The following is a 24,083-nucleotide window of genomic DNA, read 5'->3' on the forward strand; positions in this document are numbered from 1 at the left end:
CCTTCAAGGTTCCATGTTCGTTTGGCTCAAGGGTTCTGGGGCAGAGAAAGATGGGACGGCAAGTACTTGTACTTGCGTCTGCTGCTGGAAACACAGCATTGGCATTGGGTCTGTACAAGAGCCGTCACCGGCTGGGCATAGGGACCTGGCAGCTTCGGGCTCACTACCCGTCCACCGTATTTACAAAATGCCCTCTGTTACGAAGCGCCAGACAGTACAGCAGGTACGTGTATTAATTATAGATTGGATGCCATGTGCTACCGGGCCAATGCGCAAGGCTCGTAGCACTGAGCATGCCGTGTGCCTGCGGCTCGCTGCCACGTAGACGCAGCACGGAGTGACCCGAGCCAAGGCCCCGTGTGAAGCAGTTATGCTGCTGCCTCAGAGCATCACCGTCAACTCCCGTCCGTCGATAATTTGCCCCTTGCAGCCTTTGCCTTTCCCTAGGTACCTTTTTTTCCTTAGTAAGTACCATTTCTCGGGGTCTCCAATGCCCTTCAATACCGACTTGGGTATGACGCCTGTCCTCCGCAATCCCCGTAGTAGTACTTGGCTCGGGGGTCACCAGACGTTGCCTCAACCGTCAGCGAATCTCGTCAGCGCATCCCGCCATGGCCGGCCGTATCAGGAACACGCGGTACCTGCCGAGAACAGCTGGCTGGCCCGTGCGAGCACCATTAGCACCTGTGCCATGTGCAGGGCTGTGATGAAACGATACTTGCGGACGTGCTACTGCGTGGCTGAGTCGCCAGGTATCTCCTTAACTCGGCATGGGGCACCCCTCATTGAGGCACATGTAGCTGTACCACCACTTGGACGTACCTTCCTGTAGCTCACCCCTTCGCAAGGGACAGCCTAACCGATTCTTCCGAAACGACTCACTTCCATATTTTGCTCCCTGGGCCACACACGATTGTTAAGCCAGACACGGTTTCATATTTTCTGTCAACATCGAAGATTGTTTCTTTGACGCTGGAAGATGGCGGACCGGCTGTCTCTCTTCCTGTCGTGACCGAAGGGAATAGAGGATACAAGAGAGCTCCCCCCAGCCATACAAAAACCATATTATACGGAACCTACCCACTACCTTAGTAGACCCGTTGCCTGTCAACGATGGCGTCGTCATCGAACCCCTTCCGCAAGAGTGCGACACAGCACACAGAGAACCGCTTTCCTCCAATCGACTCTATAGATGCCGCCCAGCTGTTCCCGCCTCCGAAAACGAGCTTCCGCGATGAAAACGTGCCTCCGGCCGCACAATCTCCGGCTGTTGACGCAAACAAGGCCAAGGTCATCAAGAAGGTCCGCGTTCTGTCACCGCCTCCCCGGTCGCCCGACTCACCAGAGTGGACGGCAAGCTACTTTGGCTCTGCCGCCCATACATATGCACAAGAACAAGATCCCTTCAACAATGTCGATAACGATTGGGACAATGCAACCGCTACCCCACCTCCTCAGCCGGCACTTCCGCAAGGGCGGCAGCCGTTGACGGCGGCAGAGATGCAGAGACCGGTTTCGACGGTGGCCAATCCATTCAGCAAGAAGAAAACCCAGGACACTGGGAATCATCAGGAGCTAAAGGAGGCCGCAAGAGAGGAGGGCGAGGTGTTGAAGGCGGCACAGTCCGCGAGGCGGTCACTAAACGTGGATTCATTCAAACGGCTGCTAATGACGGGGGCAACGAGCCCGCCCAGCTCTCCGCTCCCAACGGACTCTTTCGATCATAACCAGGCGGACCAACCCAAGCCTACACCAGAGATTTCAACTGCCACCTCTACAAACAAGGAGAAAAAGGCTCCTCCGCCTCCTCCTAGCTCACGCCACGGCAAGGTGATTAAACCCGGGCAGAGCGTCACTGGTACCGAGAGCGCTGTGACCAGCCCCAAAGAAAAACCGGCCGAACCAGTCGTATCTAAAACCGAGTCACCACCCCGACCTGTCCTGTCTCGAGAGAGCTCGTCTAGCAGTTATTCCTCGGAAGAGACAGAAGAGGAGGTGCCTGTTGAGACTGATACTCATCCTCCCGCACTCACGGCCAGCCCAGATCAAATAGATACTTCCGTATCACCCCCCAACAATGCCAAGAAGCCTCTACCAACTCCGCCACCGAGAAGGCAGCCTCGGATTGAGGTGAAAACGGGTGCTCCGGATTTGAAAGAGAATGAACCACCTCCACGGACATCCATGGAATCGATGCCATCAAGAACGAGCAGCGTTCGCCACAGTGCTCATGCGCCGGCGCCCCCACCGCCTCGGAGGACTACCTCGGGCTCGAGGCAACCGGGCACTCCGCAATCTTCCACCTTCATCCACCCTCCCGAGCTCGACACCCCGAGGACTTCGATGGACTCGGCCAGACCCATGGCCCCTCCTCCGCCTCCCACGCGCAATCCTTCCACCCGCCGACCTCAGAGCTTATACGGCCTAGAATCCTCTCATCGACGAGGTTTGGCTGAGATCAAGCCGCGAGACGGGGTGGCGCCTCCTCCCCCGCCGTCAAGGATACGGGGCAGCAGCCAGAGCAGTACGGACGGACCATCCGGACGTGCGAGCCTAGACTCGGCCAGGAAACCAAGGACATCTGCAGACGAGTTTGGCGATCTCAATGCACAGTACCCTGGCCAAAGCGTGGACATTCTCGCCGACCTCGAATCGCTGCAGAGGGAAGTCGATGCCTTGCGAGGGAGAATGAGTTGACACTGAAAAAACAACTTTCTTCATGCCTCATTTGTGGAATACACAGTGGGTTTTGAAGGAGAGGGGATGTAAATGTGATACCAGAGGGGCGTAACATTAGAAGAGTGAGACGGAAAGGGATATGACATTCTATGGAGTCCGCTGTATAGTATATATGGGAGGCGTTGATTATTCTTTTCTTGTTTGCGCAGCTTGGGAATGCCGATATGAAGTTTTTGTGGTTTTTTAAAACTTCTCTTTTTTCTTTTTTTGTTTATACAGAATAGCGTCTGGACTGTGGTGCGCCCAAGTTGTAGCATCGATGTGGCTTTATCTTTTTCTACTGTAGTTGAATAGGTACATTGTGAAATCTCTCCATATTTGGATTGCGATTCGCCGTGAAGTGAATTGTTTTGTCTTCATCGATAAAAGATGCCGTGCTATTAGTATTCTGTATTCCCTTTACCCTAAGAATGTCGGCTGTCTAGATGGCGCCCCTTTACGTCCCAATTTAACGCCGGATAATGCACGCTACCACTCCTTCAAACAAGCATTATACATCCATCCCAAGTAAATCTCCCGTCTTTGGCTAATAATTCCTGTCTATATATAAAAATAAATATTCCTCTCGCTGGGGGGGTTTTTTTGGTCTATGCTGAAGTCTTTATCTGGTTCATTTCGTACTCTCCGGCCGTACTTGATCCGCCCATTCCATCTTCGACGTCCGGGTGCAATGCGTCCTCTCTTGCGCCGGGGCCCCTGTTTGAAGGGCCGGACGTGCCAGACCCGAGGATCCTGCCGCCGAGGAAGAAGACGGGCTGGAGCTCGCGGTAGCGGCATCCCCACATGCCCAGGCCGACGGCGGTGGCGGAGGAGGCGAGCATGGTGAACCACCACATAGAGTTGCGGGGGAGGGAGCGCGTGTAGAGGCATGTGAAGAGGAGGTGGAGGAAGTGGATGGTGAGGGCGAAGTCGGGGACGAGTTTGCTGCGCGCGACGAGGATGACCATGGCGACGGACCTGATGGTGAAGAAGTAGATTAGTATTTTTCTTGTCTGTGAAAGAAGCGATAAAAGAAGAGAGAAAGGGGGGCATGCTGAAGCGTGTTTGGGGAGAGAAGGAGGAAGCGTACATGCAGAATCCTCCGTTGAGGAGCCAGACAAAGGCCATGAGCCATCCTTGGGTTGTGTCGCCGCGCACGCGGTCCCAGCCGAGAATCAGGTCGAAGCTAAACGGCATGCCCGCGACCAGAGTGGTGAAGAGCATGAGGACGAGGGCGGCGCAGTAGTAGAGGGCCTGGAGGATGGCTATCTGGGAGGCGATTTTGAGGGGCGGGAGTTCCGTGAGGGCGCCGGCGCGAGGGGGTCTGCGACGGCGAGCCATTGCGATTTATGGGAGAACGGAATAGAGTGAGTTGATTCGGTTGCTTGGAGTGTTTTGAGTGTTGAGTAAGGGTTTATTCTATGGGGTGCGTGGAGATGCGAGTCGGATGGATGAGGCGACTTGTTGTTTCGTCGTGCATCGGTTCGGGATTCGCTGTCTTTTAGTCCATGTTGAGGCGAGATGGATAGCGAATGGAGTTTTGAGTGCTAATAAAAGCGAACAAAGGTGTCGCAAGCATCTGCTGTTTCTGGCGCGAAACAGATGCCAATGCAGACGCTGGTGATGGCACAAGGCAGATGAGAAGGGACGGGAGTTGTAGCAATGATGAATGCTTGTGCATGATACGCCGGACAGGTGACAGCTTGCCTGCAGGCCGGAATTGCGCTAGGCTGCATCAGAGCTGTTTTCGCCTGACCGCCCGCGGGATTCTGCCGGTCTTTTGATCGTCATACTTGAATGGATGCGAAATAGTGCATGTATTACCAACGAACTTCATAGCAGCTCGCACATCTTTCAGTCTCTACAACCAATTTGGGATTGCCGGGCTGAGATCATTTCGTCTCAATTAGACACGACTTGCGAATTGTTTCTGCTTCCATTGCTGGGATGAGTACATGAAATATCGAGCTCAGCAATAGCACAATACAGGTACCCCTCCCACCAGAGCAGCAACCTGCAAAGCCTGGTCTCGACACAAGCACCTCGCCTGCTAGACTCTCTTCAGCAGATATACCTATCAATCTCATTCATACACATCTTCCCGAGCAAAGATGGGCTGGTGGCCGTTTTCCGCAGACACCCGGGCCGACGCCATCCGCAGCGGCACGGCCATTCCCAACCGCGAGGAGCGCACCGTCTGCTGGGCCTCACGAGACGCCTACTTTGCCTGCCTGGACGCCAACAACATCATTGACGCCAACAAGGACGCTTCCGCCGCCGCCAAGGCGTGTCCCAAGCAGTCCGCCGATTTCGAGCGCGACTGCGCGGCCGCCTGGGTCAAGTACTTTAAGCAGTGGCGCGTAGCGGATCTGCAGAAGAAGAAGAGGCTGGAGGAGCTGCGCAAGCAGGGCGCTGTCGAGATGGACGTTTCGACTAGCTTTGCGCCGGAGGGGGGTGCTGGAGAGAAAGGGAAGGGGAAGGGCGATATCCAGGAGATGTTGGATCGGAAGAGAGGGAGGTGAATGGATGAGGTATGATGGCACTTTGTGCAGTCTCACTTTTTTAGTGATGGAGGAGGCTGGTGGCATACTCTGTGTTTGATATAGATGCCGACGTGTACAACAGTTGTATATTTATGATGGATATTGGAAACTAAGTAAGGCAGCATACAATGATGGACTCACTCTTCTCTTTTGGAGATATTTAGATGGCACAAATTCAGCTCAAAACACAAAACGGTAGTTCTTTTGGAATTCTAGGGTCTCTTGGTTCATTCGGTGTGCATGAGACAGTGAATTGAGAGGTAAAAAAGGTGGTATCTTATCACAAATAAAGAGGGGAAAATGAGACAAATAGGTAGATGAGTGAATGAATTGAATAAATAATGAGAAAGTGGCAGCTACAGGCAGGAGACGTGAATAGAAAGGACTGGAAGCAAAAAGGACAAAGAAACAAAAAGAGGTTGCGAGCCAGTGGCCCGCATCACGTATGGACGAACAGGGAATCGAACCCTGGACCTTTCCCAGGCGGTGTTGCAACCCGGAGGTTGCACTATGCTAAGGGAAAATTATACCACTAAACCATTCGCCCATTTGACTCGTGATGCCAGAATCGAGGCCCTGAGATTACCTAAGACGGTAGCATGAGTGACTAAACGAGCGACTCAAGATGGGTTGTATTGGCCTGGGAGATTCACGAGCGTGTAGTTGTATCAATATGACATCCGTGTTGAATGCCGTTAACTACCTTACTAATGGAATGCACAACCCTTAGATCTATCGTCTATGATGCGGGCAAGTAGTACTTGATTACTGCCCGATTTAGTTCAGCCGATTCCTTGGCCTCGGTAGCCTCTGCGGCCTGCTTTGTGCTAATGCGGGCGTTTGGTCACCATCGCGGCCTTGCATGCTACCCTGGATCTATTTCGCATTTTTCGCGGCTGCGTATTCTTGTGATACATGGCGGGGTATGTTGATTATTTTGATTATTTTCAAATGCTACCTCATACGGGCTTTCTATATATATCCACGTCAAGGCCTCCGCGTCATTGAGGCCGTTTGCGAATGCGGGGGGCTGTTACATGCCTCATACCAAGATGCACGGACACAAGTGTCATGGTGTTTTTAGCAACATCATGTGGGAAAGCCAAGACAACGTGCTTATTCTCGCAGGCATCTGACGTCTGCTGTAACATCTCTTCAAAGCCTGATGCTTCAGAGCCTCGGATGTTAATTCACATAAGGCGAGCTGTCTATGTCTCGCACTACACCAAATATTCGGGCAAGTAAATGCCACACATGAAGCTAAATTAACACGCATGATGCCCTCACCACGGCCAAGAAACATTGATATTGAACAAGCCCATCACAATCTCAGCCCCCCTGCTTCCCAAAGTCGTATTCTCTGCATATTCTCGTACCTTTTTCGCCTTTAGCGCCCTCCTGGCGTTTCACGGCTCAGCTCTGCCTGTTTCATGAAACGTCCCCCCTCTAGTGCTTTGGCCTCCTGGCGCTGCGATTGGATCGTCGCCGGCGCATCCCTGCGTCCCTTTTATCCATCGAAAAGGGAGCCAATCTCGAGCCGCGCCTGAAGTGGAAGTAAGCCAGTTTGGCGGCCGATCGTGAGTGGTGCCTCTTGGTTGGCCAGGGGGGTCACAAGCAATGGGCGCATTTGAGCCTCGCCCAATCAAGCCCGACGTCCTTTGGAGGCGATTGCTAGCCCGTGCGCAACCCCTGGAGAGCATGATTCACGATCCCTCGTTGAGGGAGCCGTACAAAAGGGTCTTGCTTTGGCCCTCCGGCATCGTGGACTCTCGTTTTTACGACCACGGGTTCTGTCTACCTATTCATTCCTTTCTCAAGTCGCTGGCTGGCACTGCATCACTCCTTTTTCTAGCGTTCAACTATCTGTTACGCATTGCGTTCACTTTTTTCTCAGCTTTTGAACAGTCCTTGCTTGCCACAATACAAAGACCTGGTGTCCCTTGTTGGCTACATAAACACATCTACGCACACATCAACGCTCACGGCAATCTCGATACTCTACTCTACTCCTACTCTCGCATCTCGAAGTTGTGATACCAATAAAACTCATCATCACCATGCACTTCTCCACCGTCTCCTCGCTCGTTTTGGGCCTCGCCACCCTCGCCGCGGCCCAGCTGCCCGCTGCTGCCATCGTCAAGCAGATTGCTCCCAACGCCGAGAACTGCGCTGATACCACCGAATGCCGCACTGCTGAGCAGGCTGCTCCCTTCATTGCCCAGGCCATGTACAACTACGGGGTCTACACCACACCTGAGATGGCTGCCATCATCGCCCTGATGGCCTTTGAGTCCGTTGACTTTAAGTTCAAGCACAACGTCTCTCCCGGCCGCCCTGGTCAGGGCACTGCCAACATGCAGATGGCTAACTTCAATCTGAAGTATGCCCAGAGCATCGACAGCCTTAAGAGCCAGGTTTCGCAGTTTACCACCACAGATGGCTTGAGTGACGATGATCTGAACCACATCCTGTCTCTCGTTCAGCCCGACGAGTTCAACTTTGGCAGCGGCCCTTGGTTCTACTCTACCCAGTGCGACCCGTCTGTCAAGCAGGCCTTGTGGGATAATGTCGATACTGGATTCGAAAAGTACATGGCGTGTGTTGGTGTGACTGTCACGGATGATCGCCTGGCGTACTTTACCAGAGCGAAGGCGGCATTTAACCTGAACTGAGCTGCAAAGGCCCTGAGTTTGCCTTCAATACCATTAGTGTAGCAGTTACTGCCGTTGTTGTGATTAGTGCGTTTGTTCGAAGAATATATTTAGCGATACCCTCGTCAATAGGAAAAAAAATAGGAAAAGAGCGTTATACCCATGTTCCTGGTAGTTGATATTTGTGTCTATGTGAATTGCTAGATTGGGGAGGCTGGCACGGAGCAGATTGCCGAAAGCTGTTGGCGGCGGATGAATCTGACCTGTTTATAGGCCCAACAGCAGAGTGACAGCGCCGATAGGGCCTAGGTTGTGCATAAACGAGCATTCGGTAGACCTGAATGCTGCCTCGTATTTGACGTGGAGTTAAATCCTTTGACTCTGGCCGTATCGGTAAGCGGATCTGATCCTTTTGCTCGGTCGGCCAACAGCATCAAGAGCACGCAATACTGATACCGGATAAGAGTCGCGTTGAGTTTTTGGTCAAAAAAATACATAAACAGTCGCGCCAGCATCTTTGAGACATCAATGCCGTTTCTCTGATTTCAATTGTTCAACTCACCGACCTTTTACAACTGCGCGCGTATTTTAGTGAGATGTCCAAAGACAGTAGGTGCTGAGGGCACAATGGCATTTCATGTTGACATATCCTTCTTCCTCTCATTTACTTTGGTAACTTCGCTTGCATTCATCGCTCTTGGCACGTATCGGCTGTGGGCTCTGCGTCATGAGCCGGTCAAAGTAAAGGCGAATTGGCTCGCCGTCATTAAACCCGTAGGTATCACCCGTTGCTGCGCATTTGTCGCTGACATTGATGCCACGACTGACTGAATGTTGTGATACCACAGCTCGTAGCTTTGACTCTACCCGCAATATTGCTTGTTGATTTGGCACTGAATCTGTCAGAGAGACATAAAGAGTGGCTGGAAATTGTGTCGCGAAGTGCATCCTTGATTGCGTCTGTTGTTTTGGTCTGGCTATCCGTGGCAGAGCACAAGCGTTCCATTCGCCCTTCTACTCTCACAGTGCTCTATCTACTGCTCACCTGTGCTTGGGATGCCTTTGCGTTGACGTACCCCGGCTTCTCTGAGATTCGAGATGGCGGTAGAACCAATGCGGCCTTGGTGGCAGGGTTTGCGTCTCGGCTCGCCATATTGACTCTCGAGTCTCAAGAAAAACAGTCCATTTTGAACCCAAAGTATAGCAATAGTTCCCCAGAAGAAACTGCTGGATTGATTAGCTCTCTGCTTTTCTGGTGGATGAATGGACTGTTGAGTCGAGGAAACAGGAGCATCTTGCGCGGTAGTCAGCTACCGCCTCTGGGCAGTAGACTGGAAGCTGAGCGCCTGCGCCGGGATATCTTGCCGTCATGGGATAGCAGATGTGAGTTACAAGTTTTATGACGTATTTATAGACCTTTGTTCGATTTTGACCTGTTGCAACAGCAAAACCTGAAACCATCTTGACGTTGCCGAAAGTCTTGCTGCGGAGCCTTTCAGGGCCCTTTCTTTCCGCCACTTTCCCGCGCCTAGGCCTCGTCGCTTTCAGATGCTGTCAGCCTATACTCATTGAAAAAGCCGTTCGGTTTGTTCAAGGATATACAAAAGAAGACGATATCAATGAGGGATATTGGTTGATAGTGGTGGCCATTGTTGTCTACTTGGGCCAGACGGTAAGCATCAAGCCACCCAACCATGGGTGAAAGGTCTCATTGCTGTTATTCAAATCAATTTTAACCGATTCACCTTAGTTTTCATCATCGATATATTTCCATCGTCTCAACAAGCTCGAATTAATGATTCGCGGGTGTCTCACGACGCTAATCTACAACAAAACGTTGGCCATCGGCTCGCACGTTTCCGATACGGGGAAAGTATTAACCATCATGAGCACCGACGTAAATGGCGCAGCCGAAGCAGGCAAGATGTTTCACGAAGCCTGGGCTAAGCTCTTTGAGCTTGTGCTTGGCATAATCCTTCTGGTTCGAGAAGTCAAATGGCTTGCTCCGCTCCCTTTCGTCATCATTATTTGTAAGTTAATCTGCGTGAGGTCCGACTCTTGGTGTAGTGGTAATCTAATAGCAATATTTGGCGTGTAGTTTGCTCTCAGATAAGCCGTTATGTGGCGAAAAACATTCGTTCCAGGCAAAAGGGCTGGAATATGGCCACCCAGCGACGGATATCGGCCCTCAGTTCGATCCTCGGGTCGATGAAAAGCGTCAAGGCTCTTGGAATATCAGGAGCGATGATGGACTATGTTGAAAAGCTGCGACAAGACGAGATTAACAGCTCAAAGAGAGTTCGCTGGATGAATGCTATTTATAACGCGAGTGGTAAGTTTCGGTTCTTACCTATTTCGACTTCTTTGCGTGTTTTTGCAGATGCTAAGATGCTGGTATAGCAAACGCTCTTGGAATCTTTGCGCCGGCAGCCACCATTGTTGTATATGCCATTGTGGCTCGCCTTCAAGGCTCACAATTGAGTGTCAGCACTGCATTCACGACTGTTGCCATCTTGGCGCTCGTGACTGAACCTGCAAACATGATCATGACGATTGTGCCCAACGCTGTTGCAACCTCGGCCAATTTTGAAAGGATCCAAGCGTATCTACTTGAGTCGCCTCGTACAGACAAGCGCCGTGTTGTGCCACGGCCTGCGGACGCATTGGGAGCAGATACCATAGAAGCCGCCGTAGCTCTTAATGGAGTAACAGTGGAATCAGCATCGACAAAAGAGACACTTCTGGACGATATCAATTTGGTGCTTCACCGAGGATCTATAACTACATGCTCTGGACCTGTTGGAAGCGGTAAATCAATACTTGCTAGAGTGATATTAGGTGAACTTGCGCCAGCTGAAGGCACTATTGCAGTCTCTTCAGCATCTATAGGATTCTGCGACCAACAGGCCTGGCTACCAACCGGCAAAGTCAAGCAGATTGTATGCGGATTTTCCACAGCCATTGATACGGAGAGATATAATGCTGCCATTCGTGCTTGTTGCCTCGATCATGATTTGGGCACTTTCCCTGAAGGCGATGAAACCATTGTTGGCAGCCGGGGGATCAATCTTTCAGGCGGACAAAGACAGAGACTGGTAAGATGAGAGTCCCGTATCTTCTGCAGGATGAAGCTAACATCATATAAAATATATATAGGCCCTTGCGCGTTTAGTATACTCTCTTCACGACATTGTGGTATTAGACGATCCTTTTAGCGCCTTAGATGGCAACACAGAGAACACGGTTGTGGATAATTTGCTTGGAACAAATGGATGGTTCAAGGAGAACAACACGGCGGTGTTTTTGGTTACAAACTCCGGTAAGTCCCTAGTATATCTCTTCAGGTGTTCATATAAAGCTAACCGTTGGGCAGCCCAGCATTTCCACGTTGCAGACGAGATACTGGTTCTCGAAAAAGGTCGCATAGCATCGCGAGGATCATGGGATGCGTTGAGGTCTTCCTTATCCGAACTATCCAAGTTCACATTTACAGAAACAGCGAAGAAACCCGAGGCTGCTCTCAAGGCCACTAAGAGGACGTCGCCGTCTAACGCGGACGCCGAGGAGGATCTATATCGGAAAACGGGCGACTTCTCGCTTTATTGTAAGTTTGGTCACATAAAGTGTTAGAGAAACTACTAAGCTGATGGGATTGACTAGCATACTATTTCAAAGCTGCTGGTGTAATGAATGTGGTTATGTTGCTTGGATGTTCGGCAGGATATTCCTTTGGAATGTTCTTTCCGCAGTATCTACTAAAGTGGTGGACAGAAGGTTCCCCAGACAAGTCGACTTATTACATGATTGGCTATCTGTCGCTCGCCCTTCTTGCTTGGGTCGCAACAAATGGCAGCACATGGTGAGTCTTAAGGAATATTTCAAGGTTAAATCTATGGTCACCAGGAGTCTGACAATCATTATAGGAGTACAAACATCATGCTAGCCCCGAGGTCTGGTGCGGTGCTGCACCAATCTCTTCTTCGGACGATATTTGGGTAAGGTGAATGAGGAGAGTTGTAGTAAAAGATGCTAATTCTCCTAGTGCACCGCTTTTGGTCTTTTCCACTACAGACATTGGTGTTATTCTTAACAGGTATGAAGAGCGAATTGTCTACTGAACGAGACTGACCACCGACTATAGGTTCAGTCAAGATATATCCTATGTGGATAGACAACTGCCATTTGCCTTGATAACTATCTGTACTCGTAAGAGAGCCAATACTCCTTGCTGGGAATCGCCATATCGTTACTAATACTTATTATTCTTACTACAGAAATCTTTAAGATATCAGGCCAGCTTGTGCTAATCATCAATATTCAGAGATGGCTCGCTCTCAGCCTTCCTATTTGCGTCGTTGCCATCTATCTCATACAGAGACTCTACCTTAGGACCTCTCGCCAACTGCGAGTCCTCGAGCTTGAGTATCAGTCATCCCTCTACCAGTGGTTTTTAGAAACAGCAGAAGGTGTCGTCACGATACGGTCTTTTGGCTGGTCTTTTGCAGCTGAACAGAAGAGTCTTGATGCGCTGAACTGGTCCCTTCGACCGCGTTATGCTCTCATGTGCGTTCAGCGGTGGCTGAGTCTGGTTCTTAACTTGATGGTGAACGGCATTGCGATTGCATTGATTGCTCTTGCTGTGAAATGGAGGGGGACTACGACGGGGGGAGATATCGGCGCAGCGCTCAATTTAATTCTGGTCGCCAGCACGACCTTGGTGCGGCTGGTGGAGTCTTGGACATCTCTTGAGGTGGCACTCGGTGCAATCGCACGACTTAGAAACGTGGAGCTGTTTACTCCTCGGGAGGATTTACCCGGAGAGGATCTTGTGACGTATGCTGGGTGGCCGACTAAGGGAGAAGCTCACATTGCAGATCTCGATGCTGCATATAGGTGAGTTTGTCCGCTTGTAAATGCATGCACAACGACTAATAAGGGCAGCTCTGATCATCAAATCTTGCACAACGTCAACCTCGATATTCAGGCTGGCCAAAAGCTCGTTATTTGCGGCCGAACTGGCAGGTAAGGACCTCACAATACCCATTTCTCGTCCCTTTACGGCTGACAGTCAGCATTAGTGGAAAGAGTACAGTCCTCGCTGTTCTGCTGCGCTTGATTGATGGTACTGGAGTAGTCAATGTGGACGGACAAGACCTGCTTCGCACCCCTAGGTCAATTGTGCGGCAGAAATGCTTCATAACCATCACTCAAGAGCCATTCTTGATACCTCAAGCTACCTTGCGATTCAACCTGGACCCCCATTCCATCGTTTCTGATGAAATACTTCGGATGGCCCTCCAAAAGGTCGGCATCTGGTCGGCGCTTTCGAGCAGGAGTGACACACCAGCAGAAGTACTGAACAGTGAATTTTCCACACTGCCCGTGTTATCAGTGGGACAGCAACAGCTGCTTGCTATGGCTCGTGCCATAGTCCGTAAGCACGCTTTAGCTAAGTCGGATTATCCTGGTGCTGATACGCCTAAGCCGATTCTCCTCTTGGACGAGGCTACTTCGTCGCTCGACTCAGCTACAGAGGCAGCTATTTATGATGTTTTGGAGAGTGAATTTATCCAGGAAGGATATACGGCAGTCATTGTAGCTCATCGACTGAGCGGACTCGTGGGAAGAATGAGACCAGAGAAGGATATGGTTGCTTGGGTCGCGGATGGGAGAGTCGTTAAGGTTGGTCGGTATGAGGACGCCATCACGTTTGCGGACTCGGAGTAGGGCGCGTTTCTAAATCTCTTGGTGGTGTATTTACAACTAATAAGATGTGAGGTCTCATAGTAATGTTATTGGAGTTTCGAGTGGGCTAGAAATTACAATACCTAATAGTCGGATACCTGGAAACGGATGCGGATGACTTCGAATTAAGCTTATATGATGACCGATATTACCGTAGTTCCTAGTTTAGCTCGCACCGTGGTTCAACTATCATGCGCTCCATGTCAGCTCACGGATAAATACAAAGCGTTCACAGGTGGGGTATCTCTATTGGCCAAGAGTCTTGGGAATCAATTTCATATTAGCATCAGCTCGTATTAAAGAGTATTCGAGGCTTGGTGCTGTTCTTCTTACGACTATGAAGACTAAGCTACGGGGAGGCGCCGCGTTCATGCGGAGGTTCGCCTTTCAGGCTGATTAGGGACTTCTCCACACGGCTAAGTTGGAGAGCTTCTCCTCATGGCGCCGATTTCGCCTGGGCATGGAGAGGAAAGAAGAAATACAAGATGGATTCGTTGTGATTGAAAAGTAGAAAAGGAATCTGATAAAATACGATCCAGATGATGGAAAGATAAAACAATCGACAGCTGACAACATACATATTCGCCATGCCATTGGTTCGCAATCCCATCTTACCAGGGTTCAATGCTGACCCTTCCATTGTAAGGGTCGGCACGGACTATTACATCGCCACATCGACATTTGAGTGGTATCCAGGGGTTCAGATACACCATTCCAAGGACCTGGCAAACTGGGACCTTGTTGTGCGGCCGCTGAGCCGGCGGAGTCAGATCGACTTGCGCGGCGAGCCTGATAGCTGCGGAGTGTGGGCGCCGTGCTTGACACACGATGGAGAGAAGTTTTGGCTCGTGTATACAGATGTGAAGCGCAAGGATGGTTCGTTCAAGGACACGCACAACTACATTGTGACGGCGCCCGCGATTGAAGGCCCCTGGTCTGATCCCATCTACGCCAACTCGTCCGGTTTCGACCCTTCTCTATACCACGACGATGATGGCCGCAAGTGGTTCGTCAACATGACCCAGGATCACCGAGGGAGGCCGAGAACGTTTTCGGGAATTGCACTGCAAGAATTCGATCCGGTCCAACGCAAGCTAGTCGGCCCTAGGAAGATTATCTTCTACGGCACAGAACTCGACTTAGTAGAGGGCCCCCATCTGTATAAGAGAAACGGATGGTACTATCTCTTGACGGCTGAAGGTGGCACGGGATATACCCATGCCGCGACGCTTGCACGATCGAGAAGTATCTGGGGCCCCTATGAGCTTCATCCGCAAAAGTATATCGTATCCTCCAGGGACCACCCGTTTGCGGCACTTCAGAGAGCTGGGCACGCCGATTTCGTAGACACTCCCGATGGAAAGACTTATCTGGTGCATCTTTCCGGTCGACCAATTGGACAGAAGCGGAGGTGCGTATTGGGACGAGAGACGGCTTTGCAGGAAGCATACTGGGGTGAAGACGACTGGCTGTACGTCAAAAATGGCCCGGTTCCGTCGTTGGATGTTGAAGTACCAGGAACACGAGATGAGGAAGCCTACTGGAAGGAGATACGATATGATTTCCAGGACGGGCTTCATAAAGACTTCCAATGGCTGCGGACGCCAGAGCCGGAGAGGCTGTTCGCATTCGAGAATGGCAAGCTTGTGCTTACGGGAAGGGAGTCCATTGGCTCCTGGTACGAGCAGTCTCTAGTGGCTCGGAGGCAGACGCACTTTTCTTTCGACGCTGAAACGGTTGTCGACTTTTCGCCCGAAGACGAGCGCCAGTTTGCTGGTTTGACGCTGTACTACTGCCGGTACAATTTCTTCTATCTCGCAGTGTCAGCACATTCAGACGGCCAGCGTGAAATCCAGATTATGAGATCAGAGGCATCCTGGCCCGATGGCAAGCTGACTGATGTTGGGGAGAATGCCTATTTCGCAAGTCTTCCCGCAGAGGGAAAAGTCAAGCTGGTGGCCACAATTCGCGGGAGTGAGCTGCAATTCTATTACGCTCTTGTTGCCGGCGACGGCCAACAACAAGGAGAGTTACAGAAGATTGGACCTGTGCTGGACGCCTCGATTGTGTCGGATGAGTGTGGTGGACACCAGGCCCATGGGAGCTTCACCGGGTCTTTTGTCGGCGTTGCTTGCTCGGATTTGAATGGGACGGAGAAGAAGGCCACATTTGACTATTTCGTGTATCGTCCTGCGCATGATGCGACTGATCGATACGCAGTCTAGGCCTTAGGGTTCGAAAAAGAACCGGATAGCTATATATTAGTCTATAGTCGTGATATGCCCAGCATAAATACACCAATATAATCCCCCCTGACGATATCGCTATTAAATCTGTCTACACCTCCTGGGTCTCTGTTATATCTATCTACGTCTACTGGATTTATCTACATTACTTGGCCCATCATTGGTATTCTTCTTGTGCTGATCCCCATGCTAACGTCGCAGCACAGCCAGAATCTCACGTGGTGTCTAGGATTCCAGGGAGGAGTAGCACGAGAAGGCGGGCCTGAACCGAACAACGGGCAGCGGCTTGGCACTCATCACGCTACGCAACGTTGGAACTGCAACCCACGAGGTAGCACTAGGCAACATTTATTTTTCTCCGCATCTGGCGTTCCGAGGGTGGTGTTTTTTCCATTGGCTGGCAAACTCGGTTGATTCGGACGATTCGGTTTATTCGGCAATTATACTGTTGGAGAAACTTGGAATTGGTCTAACATCCAACGTCTTGGCAGAAATCTAGGCTTCAAGATGCCTTACCTCCTCATTCTCCTAGAGAAATCCTGTTTTATCCTTTACGTTTAATTACCTCAAGATGGCGAGCGAACAAGCTTGACCTAGGTACTACAGCACCAATAGTATCCAATGGCCCAAGATATGTGTATGATTCAATGATATGTCTTGAAATATCGAAGCCTGTCTACGACTTCCATATTGTTAGCGGTGAGGGTGCAAATGGTATCAGAGCCGGGGGATCAGCATTAATATGGCATCATACATATGTACTACAGGATTAGACCACTGAACGGTCGCTTTTGCTTTCTAAATTAAGATCAGTGCTCCGTAATACCATGCATGTCTCAGCCTGGTTCATAACAAACTGTCTCAGTATACAAACCGGTATTCGGGGCATGAGCACCTCCGTTTGTACTCCGCTTACCGCTAGTATGACTTAATTTCTCATCTATCCAATGTTTAAACAAGAGAAGACAAATAACTTCAACTCTATGCTTTAAGCATACTGGCTAAATCAGTGAACTAGACTTTAAATCACCAGCATCCCGAACTTGCTTTGTGACTCCAACCGACCCACGGCATATGACGGAGCGGCATCTGGATGAGCTGCCTAATGGGGGAATGCCCGTTAATTCTAGTAAGATTCTAAGTTGTATAATCCTAAATTCGTCTCCACAGGAGATGAGAAGGGTGGCTGCAGTAGCGGGTCTATGTCTTGGAGATGGCGGAAGCCCACAGCCGTTTTCGTCGTGTCAGGCTGAACAATTGGACGTCTCTCCCTTCCGAACCCTAGTGTATCCCTCTTCGGATGTTCGAGCATGTCACTACTATTCCCCTCTCTACTCCGTACTCATGACTTCTATCTTTCATCCAACGGCCTGCCCGACTTCGTCCGCAAACCATGTCATATAACTTCCCCGCGCTTTGATCACAATCTCCCCCGCAAAAACGATCTTGGCCTTCCCCACAAACTCCATATCGGCCTTCTTTCGGAGGTTCAACTTTTTCTAGCTGTATACTGGGATCGGAGTGTATAGCTGGAGAGAAGCTGCAAGGGGGGCAAACTGGGAGCGTAAGCGACCGATTGGTGGCCAAATAGTGGATAGAGTATAATCTGGGGTTCTGCATAGAATATCTGGCTGGCCGCGTGTAAGTATATATAGCAGGGTAGTATCGCGTCTGAGAGTCGAATTCTACATTGGAGCCTCATCACCTCAGTACCCAGCTGATAAACATGGTGGCACAAAGTCTTCTCGTCTCCACTCTCCTGCTATCAATAGCGGGAGCTGTCCAGGAAACTGTGGATGTTGGATACTCTGTGTATAAGGGACAGGCACTTCCAAATGGCGTGAGCCAATGGCTGGGGATTAGATATGCTGCACCGCCATTGGGCGAGTTGCGGTTTGCGCCTCCACAAGATCCTCTCCGTACGGAAGGTATTCAAGACGCTACTCAGGTCAGTTTTTGCTCCAGTATCATTCAGTGTTGGTGAATTGTGTGAATAACATTCTCCATAGCATGGGAAATACTGTCTTGCGACTGGTGGTACGCCCACAGCCAAGTCTACGTCAGAAGACTGTTTGTTCTTAGACGTCCAGGCCCCGACTCGAGCCACAGCTCACTCGAAACTCCCTGTTTTTCTTTATATTCAAGGCGGTGGCTTCAACCTCAACTCGAATCCCAACACCAATGCCTCTGGCCTGATCATCAACAGCGGCTACGATATCGTAGTTGTGAGCCTCAACTACCGTGTTGGCCCGTACGGCTTCATGACAGACAGTAATAAAATTCTCCCCAACAACGGCCTTCGTGACCAACGCAAGGTATTGGAATGGGTGCAGAAATACATCTCCCGGTTTGGTGGCGACCCGAAACACGTCACTCTGGGAGGAAGCAGTGCTGGCGCCGCCAGTGTTACATACCACCTGACTGCCAATAATGGGATCAACCGAGGGCTTTTCAATGCTGCAATCGCAGAGTCCCCATCGTTCGCCACGACTCTCACGGTGGCTCAATCTCAATACATGTACACTCAGTTTGCAACTCGTGTAGGTTGTGTCGGCAAAGACAACCTCGCTTGCATGCGCAATAAGACGGCGGTGGAGCTTCAGACACAAAATTTTAATATTCCTCTTCCTGGAGCGGCTAACCCACCCAACTATATGTGGCTCCCTGTTCTGGATCAAGAATTCGTACAGGACTTTACATACAGAGTGTTCCAACAAGGAAGGTTTATCAAGGTACCTACCATCTATGGCGATGATACCAACGGAGGGACCAAGTTTGCCCCCAAAGATACCGCCACCCTCCAGCAGAGCAACAGTTATGTATTGGATCAGTATCCTGTACTCACTTTGGAGATGCTTGGACAGATCAACGAGATGTATCCCAACCCGAATACAAGCTGTCCTGCAGTTGGCTGCTACTGGAGACACGCCAGCAATGTATACCAGGAGGCTCGTTACATGTGTCCGGGCATGTATATCAGCTCTGTCGTGAACAAACATGGAAAGGATTCTTGGGTTTATCGATGGAATGTCGAGGATCCTGATCAAGTGGCCTCTGGATTGGGTGTGCCTCACACCGTCGAACTGAACGCTCTCTGGGGCGCCAACTACGTTGACAGTGCGCCGGCGAGTTATCAGGATGGCCAGATCAACGCTGCTGCTTCGCCTACAATGCAGCACTACTGGCTCAACTTTATCAAATACTACAACCCCAATGGCAAAAGCATCTATTTTACCAGCAAATACCCCCAATGGAAGGCGTGGTCTGACAGGGCTCAAAGTCGTCTCACGTTCCAGACTGGAGGCAAGGCGGAGATGATCCCCGTTGACTCAGGCTTGAAACAGCGGTGTGATTTCTGGACGAATAATGGTATCGCATTGACAATGTGAGGATATTCAGGGAGGCACTTGTTGAGAGGTAGCTCGAACTTGGGAGGAAATGCGCTGTTTGGGGGGGGATTGTGTCTATTACGGCTGTTGGCCATCTTGACATCTATGTGCAAACAAATGAATCGCTAGTATATATCTGTAAAAATTTTTTTTTTTTTTAAAAAAAGATGAATGATAATGACTTACTTCGCAAATGAGGCTTAAATTCATTGCCCTGCTGGTCTCACATCTGAATCACAACAGTGGTTGACTCTTGTGCTTCGTATTCGGGTGAGTGAAGCTGATTTCCGAGTCAAAACATTCGCTTATCGTCCGATTGTTTCGGGATTCAAAACGTCTGTTTCATGATGATTTAGCCGACTTTTACATATCCCCTTTTACTTGATTTCGCTGAACTTTACGAGTATCTTGGGACGTGATTTATGAATGATTCTCAGTCCGAATCTGTGATAACTTGCGCGATGACGACACGTGATGATTGGTATCATGCACCTCCCCGCACGCTGATTGCACATCTCTGATAAGCCCAACCACACTCAGTTCAAGCTTTTATCATATGCGGCAATAGTTGTGTGTAATTGTTGAATTCTATAAATTGACAAAATATTCATTCAAAATGTCAAAATCCTATTTACTGTGGGTTGGGGGAAGTGAAGTGGCTGGTACTGGTGATCTGTACGTTATGCTCCACCCAAACACTCTCTCAGGATGAATCTGACGGTATTTGCATAGGATACCAGTTGAGAACCCAGCAAGAATGAACGTATTCGCAGAGTAAGCGTTCTAATTCTTTCACGGAATTATCTTATGTGGACGACTCAATACTCACTCCAAGTTGCTGATTAGATGTCATTCTGCATCACACAAAGACGTAGATGATACCGTCCAACTTGCTCATAGTGTCTTCAAATCTGGGGTTTGGTCCAAAGCGCCACGGCATACGCGAGCAGACGTGCTAGACAAGGCTGCCGAGCTTCTCACTTCAAATCTCGCCACACTGATACCCTTAGAGGTTGAGCAGACGGGACGCGCAATCCGAGAGATGCAAGCTCAAGTTCCATCTCTCGTTCGATGGTTCCGCTACTACGCTGCCGTTCTCCGTACTGAAGAGCGCCCTGTCCTGCCAACGATGGGAAAGCTACACAACTGGCTGGATCGGGTGCCACTTGGCGTCGTTGTTCAGATCACACCGTTTAATCACCCGCTTCTCATTGCAGTCAAAAAACTTGCACCCGCTTTGGCCGCTGGAAATAGCGTTATATTGAAGCCGAGCGAGCTTACACCGCTGACTAGCTTGCTGCTGGGACCAATCTTGAAAGAAGCAGGACTGCCAGATGGTGTCTTCAACGTGTTACCTGGCCTCGGAGGTACGACCGGACGCGCGCTTGTGAGCCACTCTCTTGTGCGGAAAGTAGACATCACTGGAGGAACAGTTGCTGGAAGAGCGATTGGCTCTATTGTTGGTAATAATTTGGCACGGTTCACCGCGGAACTGGGAGGAAAGGCACCCTTAATCATATTCGACAAGGCGAACATTGACCTGGCCGTCAATGGCGTTGCTTTTGGATCGTTCATCGCAAGCGGCCAGACCTGTGTTGCAGCAACTCGAATCATTGTTCACAAGAGTATCTTGGCCACTGTGGAGGAGAGACTCGCCCACAAAGCTGAATCAATAGCGCGACGGATGGGCTCGCCTACAAATCCCAAATCTTCTATGGGCCCTCTCATCTCGTCTAGGCAACTTGGCAATGTCGTGAAACTTGTGGATGATGCTGTTACCAATGGCGCGAAAATTGTTTGCGGCGGTAAGAGGATGTCTGGCAAATCCGAACTCGATGATACCAATTTTGATGAAGGTTATTTCTTCCCTCCAACAATTTTGGCTTCTGGACCAGCGTGCGACATTACTAAGACGAATATCTGGCGCGAGGAGGCCTTTGGGCCTGTCATTCTTTTGGTTGGATTCGAAAGCGAGCAAGAAGCTCTGGAGCTGGCCAACGATAGCGAGTTTGGCCTAGGAGCGGCGTTGTGGACTGATGATCTGAGCCAAGCTTTCAGAGTATCTGAACAGATTGAGTCCGGAATAGTTTGGGTCAACACGCACCATCGAAATGATCCGAGCAGTCCGTGGGGAGGAGCTTCTAGCGCAAGCGGAGTTGGAAGTGAGAATGGTGTCGAGGCATATTATGCATATACGACGACGAAGAGCATCATTGTTAACTATGCTTCCAGTGATGAAGCCGTAGCGGATGACTGGTTTAGAGAAGATGGCGTCCAAGTACGTTATGGATGAGCGGATACTTGAATGAAGGCTAGATATTTGGAACAAAATATTGTTAGCACTTGAGATGAATGCAAGCATATTCGTGCGCACGGTTAAAGCTTTCTATCAAACACGAACTCCTATACGTATTCACGGCTTGATCTTGATTTGAAAGCCTAAAGCTCGTTCGTGATGCTACCTACAACGTGATTATAACTGTTTTAATCTCATAAAATTCTTCAAGCCCCAACTTGCCCAATTCTCTGCCATTACCGGACTGTTTCCAGCCGCCAAAAGGCATGTCATAGGCGCCAACGCTGCCACCAGAGTTCACTGTGACGACTCCAGTCTCCAATGCTGTGGCTACTCGACATGCGCGCGATATGTCTCTGGTGTAAAGGCCAGCGTGCAGGCCATACTCCGTCTTATTACACTCTGCAATCACCTCATATTCTGTCTCAAACTCTTGAACCACAGCTACTGGGCCAAAGATTTCCTCATGTAAAATTTCGGCGTTGGCGGGGACTTGTGCAAAGACTGTTGGCTGGATATAATATCCCTTGCTTGTGGCACGGCTACCGCCAGTAACTAGATTTGCACCTGCAGATTTAGCCTGTTCAATGAATTTTGATATCTGGTCAAATTGCAGTTTGTCGGCTTGCGGACCGAAAAAGGTGGTGGGCTCCAGCGGGCTTCCAAACTTGGTCTCCACGAACTTTTCACTGAAGGCTTTGAGGAACTTTTGGAATATGTCTTTATGGACATAGATTCGTGAATTTGAGACACAGATCTGGCCCGAATTAAACTTCAAGCTGGCAGCAGCAGAGCCCGCGGTCTCTTCAATGTCGCAGTCGGGGAATACGATTAGTGGATTCTTGCCTCCCATTTCAAGTGCAACGGATTTTAGATTCGACTTTGCGGCTGCCTCTTGAATGAGCTTGCCTGCACGAGTAGAGCCGGTAAATGTAAGCTTGCGAATCTTCATATGGCTGGACAAGGCTGCGCCAACAGTATGGCCGAATCCAGAAAGTACATTGATAACTCCCGGAGGGAATCCAGCCTCGGCTGCCAGTGCGCCCAGTTTGAGAGAGGAGAGAGGGGCTTTCTCCGATGACTTGACGATGATTGTGTTGCCTGCCACTATACATGGAATGACTTTGGCGGTGAATATCACGACTGGTGCGTTCCAAGCGAGAATGGCAGCACACACCCCATAAGGCTGCCTCAAGGTGATATGAATCTGCCCGGGTGTGTTTAAGCTAGTTTCTCCATGCACATCGTGGGCTAATCCAGATGTATGCTTGATGTCTCGAATTGCTCTCTGAATGAAAAGATGATTCACCGACACGGGCATGCCGATATTCTCAGCATCGAGTTTGGCGATCTCGAATTGATCTCTCTCGATAAGCTCGGCAAATTTCAAGCACTTATTGATACGGTCATGTGCGGAGAGACTCTTCCAAGCCGGAAATGCGTTTTCTGCAGCAGTGACGGCAGCATCAACGTCGGCAGCATCGGCTTCAAAAACGTCGGTGATCTTTTCTTCGGTTGTAGGATTGAAGATTGGGAATGTCTTGCCAGAAACGCTGGGCACGAATTCGCCGTTAATGAAGAGTTTTGTTTCTGGAGTGGCCATTCTGAGAGAATTTATTCTTGTTCTTGAAAGAAGATGTTGTCGATGATGGATAGAAGAATGAGAAAAAAGAAGAGAGGATATACGAGAATGGAGACGCCTAGGACTAATGGCTTAATATGCCTAACATGCTGTGAACAGTACGTTTATTCCAGTTGTATGCTTCTTATATATACCTCCCTTCTCATGTTCACCCGAAAGTTCCTAGTATTCAGAGACTTAATGCCACCCAATTATTTCATAATACTACTCAATGATGATATATTGTGAACATATGTTGAGTATTTCTGCAAGGCCATCAGACCGAGTCAGTAATGTGGCATTCCTGTGAGAGGGATAAGTCATGTCTGAAGAAGGCTCCGCGGATAACCTGATTGATCGAATAAATGGCTTGAGCTTAAACCGATTCCTAACTAATTATACTGCTTTAAATGGAAATCAACTATAGTCTATGAGCCACTATTTATCGTCCGTTGCTTAGATGCTATGTTGACAGATAGGATCATGTGGTCCCCAGTTGCTAATACTACAAGGCAGAAGACGTGCGTCGTAATATCTTGCTATTCATTCTTCGCCCGGCACTTCGTCCGCCTCCCATTGTATTTTGCTGTGGCATGGATGAATTATGGATGAAACCCGGACGAACTATGGACCACACGTTGAATAGATGGAAGAACGGGGACGAATACCGGACGAGTGATCAGTAATACTTAGAACTTTGGCCGTGTTATGGATCATATGGAAAGAGATACGGACGAGTTGCGGACGAATCAACTTCCCATCAGCTAAAAAAAGGGCAAATGCATTAGAAATTGATGTCAAACCTGACGTATGTCAGATTCCATACTATCTGAGCGACCCGGAGTACTCCATATTTTAAGTGCGATCGACTATA

The 24,083-nt window shown here is 49.8% G+C and overlaps 9 protein-coding genes across 9 annotated transcripts; 7 read left to right on the plus strand and 2 right to left on the minus strand.

The window, feature by feature from the left end:
- Positions 1 to 1,113: 1,113 nt before the first annotated feature.
- On the plus strand, positions 1,114 to 2,697 carry T069G_03004 (uncharacterized protein; the record flags this gene model as incomplete). Its single annotated transcript, XM_056170214.1, has 1 exon — positions 1,114 to 2,697. One exon carries the CDS (start codon positions 1,114 to 1,116, stop codon positions 2,695 to 2,697), a length of 1,584 nt encoding a protein of 527 aa, XP_056031106.1.
- Positions 2,698 to 3,326: 629 nt separating this feature from the next.
- Positions 3,327 to 4,059, minus strand: T069G_03005 (integral membrane protein S linking to the trans golgi network domain-containing protein; the record flags this gene model as incomplete). The annotated part of the gene is made up of 2 exons (XM_056170215.1): positions 3,327 to 3,696; positions 3,809 to 4,059. The coding sequence occupies 2 exons, from the start codon at positions 4,057 to 4,059 to the stop codon at positions 3,327 to 3,329; spliced, it is 621 nt and encodes a 206-aa protein (XP_056031107.1).
- A 770-nt stretch (positions 4,060 to 4,829) lies between these two features.
- T069G_03006 (cytochrome oxidase c subunit VIb domain-containing protein) lies at positions 4,830 to 5,240 on the plus strand (the record flags this gene model as incomplete). Its single annotated transcript, XM_056170216.1, has 1 exon — positions 4,830 to 5,240. One exon carries the CDS (start codon positions 4,830 to 4,832, stop codon positions 5,238 to 5,240), a length of 411 nt encoding a protein of 136 aa, XP_056031108.1.
- A 2,078-nt stretch (positions 5,241 to 7,318) lies between these two features.
- Positions 7,319 to 7,933, plus strand: T069G_03007 (uncharacterized protein; the record flags this gene model as incomplete). Its single annotated transcript, XM_056170217.1, has 1 exon — positions 7,319 to 7,933. One exon carries the CDS (start codon positions 7,319 to 7,321, stop codon positions 7,931 to 7,933), a length of 615 nt encoding a protein of 204 aa, XP_056031109.1.
- Positions 7,934 to 8,539: 606 nt separating this feature from the next.
- Positions 8,540 to 13,639, plus strand: T069G_03008 (ABC transporter domain-containing protein; the record flags this gene model as incomplete). The annotated part of the gene is made up of 15 exons (XM_056170218.1): positions 8,540 to 8,686; positions 8,761 to 9,295; positions 9,358 to 9,584; positions 9,663 to 9,942; positions 10,011 to 10,244; positions 10,313 to 11,007; positions 11,069 to 11,231; positions 11,286 to 11,516; positions 11,573 to 11,771; positions 11,836 to 11,907; positions 11,955 to 12,005; positions 12,054 to 12,118; positions 12,187 to 12,805; positions 12,854 to 12,934; positions 12,991 to 13,639. The coding sequence occupies 15 exons, from the start codon at positions 8,540 to 8,542 to the stop codon at positions 13,637 to 13,639; spliced, it is 4,248 nt and encodes a 1,415-aa protein (XP_056031110.1).
- A 605-nt stretch (positions 13,640 to 14,244) lies between these two features.
- Positions 14,245 to 15,882, plus strand: T069G_03009 (glycosyl hydrolases family 43 domain-containing protein; the record flags this gene model as incomplete). The annotated part of the gene is made up of 3 exons (XM_056170219.1): positions 14,245 to 14,440; positions 14,516 to 15,544; positions 15,596 to 15,882. 3 exons carry the CDS (start codon positions 14,245 to 14,247, stop codon positions 15,880 to 15,882), a joined length of 1,512 nt encoding a protein of 503 aa, XP_056031111.1.
- A 1,747-nt stretch (positions 15,883 to 17,629) lies between these two features.
- Positions 17,630 to 19,292, plus strand: T069G_03010 (carboxylesterase family domain-containing protein; the record flags this gene model as incomplete). The annotated part of the gene is made up of 2 exons (XM_056170220.1): positions 17,630 to 17,851; positions 17,913 to 19,292. The coding sequence occupies 2 exons, from the start codon at positions 17,630 to 17,632 to the stop codon at positions 19,290 to 19,292; spliced, it is 1,602 nt and encodes a 533-aa protein (XP_056031112.1).
- Positions 19,293 to 19,908: 616 nt separating this feature from the next.
- T069G_03011 (aldehyde dehydrogenase family domain-containing protein) lies at positions 19,909 to 21,585 on the plus strand (the record flags this gene model as incomplete). Its single annotated transcript, XM_056170221.1, has 4 exons — positions 19,909 to 19,967; positions 20,025 to 20,066; positions 20,139 to 21,097; positions 21,149 to 21,585. 4 exons carry the CDS (start codon positions 19,909 to 19,911, stop codon positions 21,583 to 21,585), a joined length of 1,497 nt encoding a protein of 498 aa, XP_056031113.1.
- Positions 21,586 to 21,754: 169 nt separating this feature from the next.
- T069G_03012 (aldehyde dehydrogenase family domain-containing protein) lies at positions 21,755 to 23,191 on the minus strand (the record flags this gene model as incomplete). The annotated part of the gene is made up of 2 exons (XM_056170222.1): positions 21,755 to 22,774; positions 22,832 to 23,191. 2 exons carry the CDS (start codon positions 23,189 to 23,191, stop codon positions 21,755 to 21,757), a joined length of 1,380 nt encoding a protein of 459 aa, XP_056031114.1.
- Between the last annotated feature and the right edge of the window lie 892 nt (positions 23,192 to 24,083).

This window comes from Trichoderma breve, chromosome 2, assembly GCF_028502605.1.
Source record: "Trichoderma breve strain T069 chromosome 2, whole genome shotgun sequence".
Lineage (NCBI taxonomy): Eukaryota > Fungi > Ascomycota > Sordariomycetes > Hypocreales > Hypocreaceae > Trichoderma > Trichoderma breve.